This window comes from Bombina bombina, chromosome 1 (assembly GCF_027579735.1).
Source record: "Bombina bombina isolate aBomBom1 chromosome 1, aBomBom1.pri, whole genome shotgun sequence".
In the NCBI taxonomy this organism is placed as follows: Eukaryota; Metazoa; Chordata; class Amphibia; order Anura; family Bombinatoridae; genus Bombina; species Bombina bombina.
In genome coordinates, this window is record NC_069499.1 from 1,286,758,103 (window position 1) to 1,286,771,435 (window position 13,333).

At 36.6% G+C, this 13,333-nt stretch overlaps 1 protein-coding gene across 1 annotated transcript in view; it reads left to right on the forward strand.

Moving 5' to 3' along the window:
- Nucleotides 1-13,333, forward strand: part of PEPD (peptidase D) — a 999,359-nt gene that overhangs the window by 24,431 nt on the left and 961,595 nt on the right. The window contains exons 2-3 of the mRNA XM_053701517.1: nt 6,695-6,878; nt 7,906-8,033. Of these exons, the coding sequence (XP_053557492.1) occupies nt 6,695-6,878; nt 7,906-8,033 (312 nt within the window). The remainder of the gene's footprint in view (nt 1-6,694; nt 6,879-7,905; nt 8,034-13,333) is intronic.

The following is a 13,333-nucleotide window of genomic DNA, read 5'->3' on the forward strand; positions in this document are numbered from 1 at the left end:
ACTTCTGGACAGCTGTTTTGAGTTTATTAACTCTCATCAGCAGAAGATATGTTTGATTTGCTGCTTGGTGAAGCTTATTTCCAGAGTGTTTTGAAAAGAAAAAAAAAACTTTTGAAATTAAAGGGACAGTCAACACCAAAATTTTTGTTGTTTAAAAGATAGATAATTCCTTTATTACCAATTCCCCAGTTTTGCATAATCAAGACAGTTGTAATAATACACATTTTCCCTATGTGATTACTTTGTATCTAAGCCTCAGCAGACTACCCCCTTATTTCAGTTAATTTGACAGACTTGCAGTTTAGCCAATCAGAGCTGTCTCCATGGTAAATTCACGTGCCGGAGCTCAATGTTATCTATATGAAACACGTGAACTAATGCCCTCTAGTGGTGAAAAACTATCAAAATGCAATTAGATTAGAGGCAGCCTTCAAGGTCTAATAAATTAGCATACGAACCTCCTAGGTTTAGCTTTCAACTAAGACTATCTAGAGAACAAAGCAAAATTGGTGATAAAAGTAAATTGGAAAGTTGTTTAAAATTACATGCCCTATCTGAATCATGAAAGTTTTTTTTGGACTTGACTGTCCCTTTAAAACTGCTCCAGAATACTACTGACCATTCTGTAAGAAATACTCTCAGCGTTAACTTTTTTGATTTTTCATTCACTTTAGTGTTTTTATGGTTGAAATGATGAAGTTGTTTAAGCAGCATAATTTTTCCTCACGCTGTTAACCTGTGGTGTAATTTGTTTTTGTGGTGGCAATCATCGTGTCCTTTTTCCTTTTTGGCGTTGTTTTGCCTTTATATTTTTCCAGATTGACTTCATTGTATGTGTGTTTGTATTTTTGCTGCTGTTTTCTTGGACTTCGGCTATTGTGTGTGTTTTTTTTTAACTACACCTTTGCCAAGTGATTCTGTGCCTAATTTTGCTTGTGTGATATTTTGACCTTTTGCTTCCTCCTTGACAACTCTTCTGGTTTGCTATCTTTTACATCTGCTGTATGTCTCGTATTTATTTCGACTTTGCTATGACCAATTCTGCAACTGTTTAGTCATGTCCTGGGATTCATTCACAGTATTTGTTTAAGTGATATGAAACAGTGCTATTATAGGTGTTTCCTAGCAACACTTCAAAGGAAAAGCTGCTCCTTTGCCTTCCTGTAGAGACCACAGCTCCCTTCTGCAGCAGGAAGTAATGGACACTGTACAAATTAAGTTAAATTAGTTAGTTTTTAAAATTTTGAATTATACATATTGAAATGATTTCCATTAAGTACAACTCACTGTTTATTGCTTCTTTTGTTACAATGAAACAGAAGGTTTATATCTCATTAAAGGAATAGGAAAAGTGCTACCCAGGTGCTGAACTAAAAATGGGCCGGCTCCTAATCTTAAATTCAAATAAAAATACCAAGAGAATGAAGAAAAGTTGATAATAGGAGTAAATTAGAAAGTTGCTTAAAATTGCCTGCTCTATCTGAATCCTGAAAGTTTAATTTTGACTAGACTAGTCCTTTAAGTCACGTCCCAGCCACTAGGACCTTACTGGGACTGACTTTAATATAGTTCTTACAAGTAGCTTTTATAATTAAACTTTGCCAGTAATATTTACAAGTATAATTTATTCTTTAGAAGAGGAGTACAAGTAAATAGACATATCTCTGGTTTCTATGTATTTCTATGTGTATATATATGCACATGAATTCTTTTGAACAGAAAAATAAGAATGTTGTTAAATCCCGAAACTCCAATCTGATTTTCTTCCTTTTGTTATACTCAGCCATCTCTGTGCCAGCGTGTACTTTTAGTTTGTGAAAATACAATTACTGCTTGAATTTACTGTGTAATATAAAAGTACTGCTCTGAAATTACATATATTTTTTCCCTGATGTTGGCTGGAAAGATAAATTAACGCTATGCAGGAAATTGGACAAACAAAATTGTCTCTTATTTTGTTATAAATGCAGGGAAGGCTTTTTTTTTTTACTGCATGGAGAAATAACTTCAGGTTCTATAGTGAGTCCCTTCATGTCTATTATTGTGGCGTTCAACTTTTTTGTGTGTGACATTGTCTAATTTTGTTATTAGTTGGATACTGCTGTCAGATGGAATATAATGTTCAAAATACATTTACATAGACTGCTAAAATTAAGGAGGCATAAAATGCCAAAATATAACTTACATGATGCAGGCAGTAATTTAAAAATTCTTTCCAATTTGCTTCTTTTATCAAATGTACTTTATTTGTTGAAGATCACACCTAGGTAGGCTCAGAATCGTGCAGATGTCAGAAAGATATCAATGGATATGAACACATTTTATAATAAAAGCAATCTGTATTTTTGTAGTTGTTTATTCTATCTGAATAGTAAAGGTATCATTATGAGTTGCATTATATAACATCTGTCAATCTCACATTGTTTGTCAACTCTCATCCTGTCATATTGATTAGAAATCTTCTGCTCTTTCCATTTCTGTCCACACCTCATCTGCACTTAAAACATATGTAATATCCACTAATCGTTTAAAGGGACACTGAACCCAAATTTTTTTCTTTCGTGATTCAGATAGAGCATGGAATTTTAAACAACTTTCTAATTTACTCCTATTATCAATTTTTCTTTGTTCACTTGCTATCTTTATTTAAAAAATAAGTAATCTAAGCTTCTTTTTTTGGTTCAGACTCTGGACAACACTTTTTTATTGGTGGATAAATGTATCCACCAATCAGCAAGAACAACCCAGGTTGTTCACCAAAAATGGGCCGGCATCTAAACATTCTTGCATTTAAAATAAAGATACCAAGTGAATGAAGAAAATATGATAATAGGAGTAAATTAGAAAGTTACCTAAAATGTCATGCTCTATCTGAATCGCGAAAGAAAACATTTGGGTTCAGTGTCCCTTTAATTGCTACTCTATATAAAGGTATGGAGCAGCTTTGCAACTGTGTTTTTAACAATGTTAAACAATTTTTAACACCTTCACTACCGTGAATTTTAGTGAAAAACTTGCTGAAAGTACCTTTGAAATTTAAGCATTTTTACTATTACTCCATTTAAACAAAAATAAAGACCTTTCACCTAGATTACGAGTTTTGCATTAGAGGCTGTGCGGTGCTAACGAGCAGTTTATGCTCACCGCTCACTTACAGACAGCGCTGATATTACGGGTTTTTACAAACCCGGCGTTAACAGACAAGAAGTGAGCGTTGAGTAAAATTTTGCTCCACATCTCACTCCAATACCAGCGCTGCTTACGTTAGCGGTGAGCTGGTTATACGTGCTTGTGCACGATTTCCCCATAGGAATCAATGGGGAGAGACGGCTGAAAAAAAGTCTAACACCTGCAAAAAAAGCAGCGTTTAGCTCCTAACGCAGCCCCATTGATTCCTATGGGGAAATAAAATTTATGTCTACACCGAACACCCTAACATGAACCCCAAGTCTAAACACCCCTAATCTTACACTTATTAACCCCTAATCTGCTGCCCCTGACATTTACAGAAAATAATAAACAAGATTTTTAAACTAATTACACCTAATCTAATCCCCCTAGCAAAATAAAAAAGCCCCCCCAAAATAAAAAAAGCCCCACCCTACACTAAATTACAAATAGCCCTTAAAAGGGCCTTTTGCGGGGCATTGCCCCAAAGTAATCAGCTCTTTTACCTATAAAATGTTTTTTTACAAATCCCCCCCCCCAATACCCACACAACCAACCCTACTCTAAAACCCACCCAATACCCCCTTAAAAAAAAATAACACTAACCCCTTGAAGATCACCTTACCGGGAGAAGTCTTCATCCAACCTGGCCGAAGTCCTCAACGAAGCCGGGAGAAGTCTTCATCCAAGCCGGGCGAAGTGGTCCTCCAGACGGGCAGAAGTCTTCATCCAGACGGCATCTTTTATCTTCATCCATCCGACGCGGAGCGGGTCCATCTTCAAGACATACGACGCGGAGCATCCTCTTCCTTCCGACTACTAACACTGAATGAAGGTTCCTTTAAATGATGTCATCCAAGATGGCGTCCCTTCAATTCCGATTGGCTGATAGAATTCTATCAGCCAATCAGAATCAAGGTAGAAGAAATCATATTGGCTGATGCAATCAGCCAATAGGATTGAAGTTCAATCCTATTGGCTTATCCAATCAGCCAATAGTATTGAGCTGGCATTCTATTGGCTGTTCCAAATGTGTTAGATGATGCTGCGTATCTGTACAGTACAAATGAATTAAAAAGTACCCTTTGAATTGAATAGCCTGTTAATAATTTTTTTTTTTTAACCAAATTTTGCTTTTCCATGCAGCAAAGCATGGCTTAATTATTTGGTCTGAAAGATCTACTCTACCCATGTACTTTATATAATCTATATTTGAAACAAATATTTTGCTGCCTGGACTGTCCACCTCTTGCAGAAACTTCCCTGGTACACTCATTGCGTATTTGTTACAAAATATGCACATCTTTTTTTGTCACAAAACTTTACTGCTAAAGGTTCTTCACTCTATAAAGGTATTGATTCCCCAGCCTTTAGCCTTTTGGAGATTAGCTGTTTTAGCAAACCTTTTCGTACTATTTCACAGGCCACAGTGTCAAAGCAGTATAATATTTTAAAAAGTTAGCTGCTGGTGTAATAATTGTCAACATATAGATGTTACTCATAGCCTAATAAAGGCTTAACAAGGTCCCAGTCAATTTTCTCACTTATACTTAGATGAGGTGACAGCCAGGTGGATCCAGTTTACAATCTTTCTCTTCATACATCCAGAAATTCTAAATGTATCCGGAGGCACTCGCACACCTTTTATAGAATGTAATGCCATAACGTGCTCTTCTGGAGAAGATGTATTGTTTAAAAATTAGTCTACCTTTGAATAGTAGCAGGGACTCGTGTGTGTGTGTGTATATATCTTTGATCTTGATATCTTTTTATGGGCATTACTTCTGGGAAGAGGGGAGATGAATATACAGAGTGGGTAGATTTTATAGATTTCTTACGTACAAAATTTTTTAGTTTTGTATGTGATATTTGGGTTTAATCTACAAGGCTGCTGGATTTTTGGCCCAAGCATTGCTGTGCATATAAATTTGTTTGCACAGCCATTTACTGGAGTAAATGTAGAACTAATCTGCTTGGGTGAAATTAGTGACATTTATATTTATGCCAGCAGACTTCACAAAATCAAGAATTTCTGGGCAATATGATTCAGGGGGATTCCAAATTGAAGTGCTTTCTAGAGGAAGTTGACATTGATCTAATGGGATTTCTCTTTGCTTTTTGTGAGGGGAGGATGGGGTTAATCTGCCATGTCACTAGGTTGGTTGGTATTCATATCAAGAGGGGCCAATATTTGAATCTGATTTATTAACTAAATCATATGCCTCCTCAAAACTAATGCTTTTTTGTTCCATTCTTTTTTTTGCCTCAAAGAAAACCAAATTCCGATTGAATATAGTACAGATCTCTGCACTCTCTCCCCTGTATATAGTAGTACAATTAGAATAAATTATAATAAAGGTCCTATAATAATTATAATGACATTGTACAAAAAGGAAAAAAAAAAAGTTTTTATGTTTTTCCTAGTAGGGAGGTCATTTACTGGCTGATAACTGTAGCATCAGGGGGTATCCACGTAAAAAGGCTTTTTCTGAATTACATTAAAACTCTTAAAAAAGCAGTTGGTGTGGGTATATGTATGTGTATGTGTGTATATATATATATATGTGTGTATTTTTTAGGTCATTTTTTTTGCGTACACTTCTCAAAATTGGGAACTTTGATGAGAGCTTTTTTTGTGCTTTTTTTTTTGTTACAGATAAGTTATGTAGCATAGGGGCCTGTATGTTTGCAGTGAAAAGGTAATGGTTAACTAGCATTTGCTGCCTGTTTTTCTGTATTTATTTTTGCACAAGCAACTTTTGTGCAATGCTGCACCCTACTTTTGCGAGACCAATCACAAAAGAGCGGGGCCTTTTAATCAAACCAAACAAACTCTGCGACCACTTAACTCCTAAAGATTGCACCAATGAGACTGCTCCACAAATGCTCCATAGCTGCTTCACTTGCTTGATAAATGGAGCCTAAAAATTGCAGGGTCAGTAGAGGTAAAATAACGTGCATGATAGGAACTGTCACAGAAACAATAATAGCTTGTACTAGAACAATATTTTGCTAGTGTGCAATTTAATATTGACTATTATGTCTCTTTATGGCCATGAAATCATCTCTTGTAAGTTTGTTTCTTTTTAAAACCATGTACCATTTTAGTAGCCCTCGTTTGGAACAGTTTCAAATTTATTGACATCTTTTCGGAGACATGGTCTGCAGAACTGTCCAAAATATTCAAAATGATAAATCAGCGTGTAAAGCTACCCAAATCAATGTATATTTGTTTAATCAACCTTTCTAGCATTAGTCTAAGTGCGTAGCTTTGTTTCCTGTGTAATCGTAATTCCATGACAGTTTTAGGACCCTGTACTTAATCATTTATAACTCATTAGCTTTGCAACTGGACTTGCACTTACTGTATTTTTTCAGATAACTGACTTTTTTTCTCCACCTAATTTATGTTTCTTTTTCCCACCTTCACTAGACATTTTTTCTTCTGTTGTAGTTTTTTGTTTTGTTTTATTTTTGTGATCCTATTTTATCAGTTTTCCCCAATTTTTGTTTTCTTTAATTTTAGTCCTTCTTATTGGCTGGGGAATGAGACTTTGAGAGTTCCTGCAGCTCTCTTTGCTCTGAACAGAAAAAGGCTATGTGATAAGCTCCGAAGCAATAAGGATGTTTCAAAGGGCTCCATCGTAGTTTTGCAGGGCGGAGAGGAGACTCAACGATACTGCACTGATACTGGAATCATTTTCCGTCAGGTACGTCTTTGAGTTTAATTTTGTGGTATTTCAAATTCTTTAGCGTTATTCCAGCTGCATATTTATTTTCATTTACATTTGTTTCTCTACATTTAGTAGAGATAATAAAAAATAAAAAATCTTTGGTTGAAAATGAAAAAGATAATCTAAAGTAAAGGAAGGTGATTAATATTGAATAAAGAGCGGTGCTGATATATTATGGTATTGATCAGGGGCGTAACTTCAGGGGTCTCGGAGGTTCCTATTAAGACTGGGCCCACAGCTCTAGGGGGCTCTTCTGGCCCTGCAATCAATTGTGGCGTCACTACAGGGGGGTTTGGTGGGATTTCGGATTCCACTTGCATCAAGTCTGTCCCCTCTTTGTGTTCCGATGCAAAAAAAAAGCTCACAATTTAAGGAAAGTGAATGGATCTGCCTTAGCAATACGGTGACAGGGTTTCCAGCATAGTCTTACTGTTCAGAAAAACCTGTCACAGCAAGCGGTATTACTGTTCTGGATGTTTAGGCTGTAAACTTGAAAGTACTCACCCATTCTTCCTGGTTTTCTGTATGAACAGTCAAAGCAGAATAAAAAAAAAACCTGCTCTTCTTGGGATACTGGAGGTATGGGGACCTGACGATAACCCTGCGGTCAAACATGGTCTGTTGCTCTGAGAAGAAACAGCCACGTATGGATGGCTGGCGAGTGAATGATTCTAGTTGTTTTTCTATTAGTGTGCCTTATTGTACCTGTGCATTGATCTGGCAGGAGATTATACAAAAATAGCGAGCTTGTTATCGGTTGAGCTGCAGTTTGTGTATTAGTTTAACACATTTGTAGCCTTTTTTATTTCTATGTATTTTTCATTTCAAAATAAATTATTCTGTTAAAGTCCGGCCCCTGTCTGTTTTCTTTGCACTTATATAGTGCATGAACGTGGTATATTAGGATGCATGTACAATTATACAGTTTTGCTATTGATTTAAAAACATTTCTTCTAAAAATAAATTGTCAATTGTATTGATATTATTTGCCTTTTTAATGCAGGAATCCTTCTTCCACTGGGCCTTTGGCGTAACTGAATCTGACTGCTATGGTGCCATTGACGTTGACACAGGGAAATCAATACTTTTTATTCCGAAGCTTCCTGAAAGCTATGCAGTTTGGATGGGAAAGTAAGTATGGTCACATGTTACTTTATAATCCCAGCTGAATGTTTTTTGTTTTAGAAAGAGGGAATATTTACTATGGCTGAGCACAAAGTTTAATGGATATAAGCTTGTCACATAAGTAAGATTTTATTGCTCAGATGTCATGCTTTATCTGTAGGGGGTAGCAGTACAAAGCAATGCAGAAGATCTTTCCTATTGCTGGTTCTAATGATTTTATAAATGTATTTTACCCATTATTTATAATAGATACAAATATTTTTTATTTGTCTTCATGGTGTCATGAGAACATAGTATTCACGCTTTATGAGACTTTCAGATATTTAATTTATAAGGCTTCCCTATTCACTGAGTGTGAGAGCAGGCATCCTGATCATTTGTTTATGTAAACAATAGTTTTAAATGTAATTTAGTCTCTTATTTTCCAATTCAGCAGTCCTGTATGGATGAATTCAGTACATACAGGCAAATGAAGGGGCAGAATTAAAATGTACATGGAAGCATTTCAATTTGAAAAATAAGCATTTTGTAATATGCTTTCATTACCAAAAAGACTTCTAGTAAAACTTATTACTGTTTTTCAGTGGCATATGCACATATCCTCTCAGGGCCATGCACCAGTATTCAAACACAAGTCCTGCTCAGAGAGCTGGGGGGGGGTGCATATTGCTTCTGTGAAAATGTAATTTGTGCAATAAAGGTGCCCCTGCTTGCTCTCTGGGAAGGTGTGGTGCTTAATTACTGATGCACGGGCCCTTATAGCATATGTGAGTATGCAGCTGAATAACAGTAAACTTTTAATAGAAGCATTATTGCTATTGGAAGTATATTGGAAAAATGCTTCTATTTCACATTGAAATGGACCCATGCACTTTTTACATTTTGTCATTTCTATCCCTTCTTAAGCACTTCACAATGAGATAGTATGTTCTTTAAAAGAACATAAGTTTAAAAAAAAAAATGATTCATAGTAGAAATTGGATAACATAATCTATAGTTTTCATTAGTTTAAAGATCTGCAAATGTAGAATGATTTAATATGAAATGTTATTTATAATGGACAGGCAAGTTATACAATACAGAAGAATGATCATGCACGTAGGTTACATAACATCATTACATTACAGAAATTGCATCCGTTAAGGAGGTAGAGGAATGAGGCTACTTAGGGCCCAGTTTAAACTTGCAGCATTTCTCAGTCTTCAGGGCACACCAACACTCCAGGATTTAAAGGTCTTTGTGCTGCAGATCAAAGGATATAGCAGAACCACTGACCTCTTTAGATGTAGGAAACCGAGATCGGTTTAGTACACTTAGTCTTTTCAGTAACTGTGTGATATCCATGAGGAGATGGCAAAAAGTGTAGTTAGTGGTTTAAGATAGAAGCGTGATATGAATAGAGGGAGCATGATACTAGTACAATTCTACAACTAACCCTGAGCTGCCCAAACCAATATGGATTGTGTAAGCCACACCTCTTTATTGGTTTTAATCATGTCGGTAGTGTGATACCACAAGGAATTATCACTTATTATAATAAAGTTGTTTCAGCAAATATTGGTTTCAAGAGAAAACTTGCTAGTAAATTAGGTTTATGATTCTATTTTTTTAGCTTAATATTTGCATTTTGTTGAGTTCCTGTATATAAAATCCTTATATACTTGTACACATGAACATTTATGTATAATCCAGCAAATGGCCTAGGGCAGGAAAACCAACTAACACAGATCAAAAGGAATTGGGGTCTGCAAATGTATTTTTAAAAGTACCAGAAATTCCGTTTGTGGAACGTAAAAAAAAAAAAAAAAAAAAAAAAAAAGTCAGAACTAATACAGGTTATGTATTGTTAGAATAAACACAAGTAATTATAGTTTTGCGTAACCGTGTACATCAATGATTTATTTAAAAATGTTTATTGGTTCTTTAAATAGTAATCGCAAGGACTATAAATAACAAGCAAATTTTACTTTTGAAATGATGGGTCACTTTGGGTCTTGTTGGCAGTTGTGGATGAAAAAAATAAACTACTGCAGAGTTTTTCCCCAGGACCTTTTTAGTGGGACCACCACCCGGCTGATTTTTCTGACCACCCAGCTAAAATTGTAGCCAATATTAAAGGGACACTGTACCCAAATCTTTTTCTTTCGTGATTCAGATAGAGCATGAAATTTTAACCCCTTAATGACCACAGCACTTTTCCATTTTCTGTCCGTTTGGGACCAAGGCTATTTTTACATTTTTGCGGTGTTTGTGTTTAGCTGTAATTTTCCTCTTACTCATTTACTGTACCCACACATATTATATACCGTTTTTCTCGCCATTAAATGGACTTTCTAAAGATACCAATATTTTCATCATATTTTATAATTTACTATAAAAAAAATTATAAAATATGAGGAAAAATTGAAAAAAAACCCACTTTTTCTAACTTTGACCCCCAAAATCTGTTACATATCTACAACCACCAAAAAACACCCATGCTAAATAGTTTCTAAATATTATGCTGAGTTTAGAAATACCCAATGTTTACATGTTCTTTGCTTTTTTTGCAAGTTATAGGGAAATAAATACAAGTAGCACTTTGCTATTTCCAAACCATTTTTTTTTTCAAAATTAGCGCTAGTTACATTGGAACCCTGATATCTTTCAGGAATCTCTGAATATCCATTGACATGTATATATATATTTTTAGTAGACATCCCAAAGTATTGATCTAGGCCCATTTTGGTATATTTCATGCCACCATTTCACCGCCAAATGCGATCAAATAAAAAAAATCGTTCACTTTTTCACAAATTTTTTCACAAACTTTAGGTTTCTCACTGAAATTATTTACAAACAGCTTGTGCAATTATGGCACAAATGGTTGTAAATTCTTCTCTGGGATCCCCTTTGTTCAGAAATAGCATACTTATATGGCTTTGGTGTTGCTTTTTGGTAATTAGAATGCCACTAAATGCCACTGCGCACCACACGTGTATTATGCCCAGCAGTGAAGGGGTTAATTAGGGAGCATGTAGGGAGCTTTTTGGGGTAATTTTAGCTTTAGTGTAGTGTAGTAGACAACCCCAAGTATTGATCTAGGCCCATTTTGGTATATTTCATGCCACCATTTCACCGCCAAATGCGATCAAATTAAAAAAAACGTAAAATTTTTCAAAATTTTAGGTTTCTCACTGAAATCATTTACAAACAGCTTGTGCAGTTATGGCACAAATGGTTCTAAATGCTTCTCTGGGATCCCCTTTGTTCAGAAATAGCAGACATATATGGCTTTGGCGTTGCTTTTTGGTATTTTGAAGGCTGCTAAATGCCGCTGCGCATCACACGTGTATTATGGCTAGCAGTGAAGGGGTTAATTAGGTAGCTTGTAGGGAGCTTGCAGGGTTAATATTAGATTTAGTGTAGAGCTCAGCCTCCCACCTGAAACATCAGACCCCCTGATCCCTCCCAAACAGCTCTCTTCCCTCCCCCACCCCACAATTGTCCCCGCCATCTTAAGTACTGGCAGAAAGTCTGCCAGTACTAAAATAAAAGCTATATTTGTATTTTTTGGTGTTTTTTTTTTAAAGCATATTTACATATGCTGTTGTGTACTATCCCCCCTTAGCCCCCAACCTCACTGATCCCCCCCAAACAGCTCTATAATCCTCCCACTCTAACTTAATGGGCGCCATCTTGGGTACTGGCAGCTGTCTGCCAGTACCCAGTTTAGAAGAAAAAATGTATTTGTTTTACATTTTTTAGACTTTTCTGTAGTGTAGCTTCCCCCCCACCCAAAAACCAACCCCCCACCCCTCCACGATCTCTTTTAGTGTTTATTTTTTTGGTGTGCCTAGGCCACTTAACATTTTACTTTTATTCACTTTCCGTAGTGTAGCGGTTCCCACCCGCTCCCGCCCCGTGCACGCGCCCGCCCGCCACCCTCCGTGCACGCGCGCGCGTCCGTGCGCGCCCCCGACGGTCCCGCGCCCGATCCCGCCCCCCTCGACGTCACACGGCACACCGATGGCCGCCCACCCGCCTCCCAAGTCGGCTCCCACCCACCAACGATACCGGCCATCGATGTCCGGTGCAGAGAGGGCCACAGAGTGGCTCTCTCTGCATCGGATGGCCATGTCAGGTTATTGCAGGATGCCTCCATATCGAGGCATCACTGCAATAACCGGAAAGCAGCTGGAAGCGAGCAGGATCGCTTCCAGCTGCTTTCCACACCGAGGACGTGCAGGGTACGTCCTCAGGCGTTAACTGCCTTTTTTTTGAGGACGTACCCTGCACGTCCTCGGTCATTAAGGGGTTAAGCAACTTTATAATTTACTCCTATTATCAAATGTTCTTCATTCTCTTGGTATCTTTATTTGAAATGCACAAATGTAAGTGATGCTGGCCCATTTTTGGTGAACAACCTGGGTTGTCCTTGCTGATTGGTGGATAAATTCATCCACCAATAAAAAAGTGCTGTCCAGAGTACTGAAACCAAAAAAAGCTTTGATGCCTTCTTTTTCAAATAAAGTTAGCAAGAGAATGAAGAAAAATTGATAATAGGAGCAAATTAGAAAGTTGCTTAAAATTGCATGCTCTTTCTGAATTACAAAAGAAAACATTTGGGTTCAGTGTCCCTTTAAGCTAACATTAGCTAATATTAAAAATGTTTTTATTGCACAAATTATAGTCAAATACATTTATGTTAAATTATGCAATTAATTTGTACTTCGTATAGCAGAAAATTATATAATAATAGAAAATATTACTCTGCCCCCACCCGGCTACTTCATAAAGCCACCGGCTGGCAACATTTCCTGTGGAGAACACTACTGACATAGCATCCCAGGGAAGGAAACACCCATCCAATTTGAGAGAAAAATAAAAAAACTTTCATGTTTTCAATGATAATTAGTTATTTTGCAAATTTGTAATTAAATCCTACTAACAATGTACAGATAGTAAACCTAGAAAGAAGTAAATAAACGGCAAACACAAATCTAAAAATAAATATTTTTGTCTTGAAATTAAATAAGAGACAGTAAGTATGGTGTATAGAGGCTTCCATTTTTCTTCTTGATAGTGTTTCTACTTATTGTAAAGAATGCACAATCTAGTTCATAATAGTCTTTATTAAAGTGATCCAAACTGTATTCTAAAAATATATATTTGACTCCTTTGGGTCCTACTTTCTGCCACATCTGTCCCTTGGCACCCAGCTTTTATCAAATGTGTTACAGCAGGAGGTAATGTCAATCACAAGTTATACATGACTGTCTCATTGATAGAAAGCAGAGAGCGCTTTCAGTGTCTCGCCTTCAGTG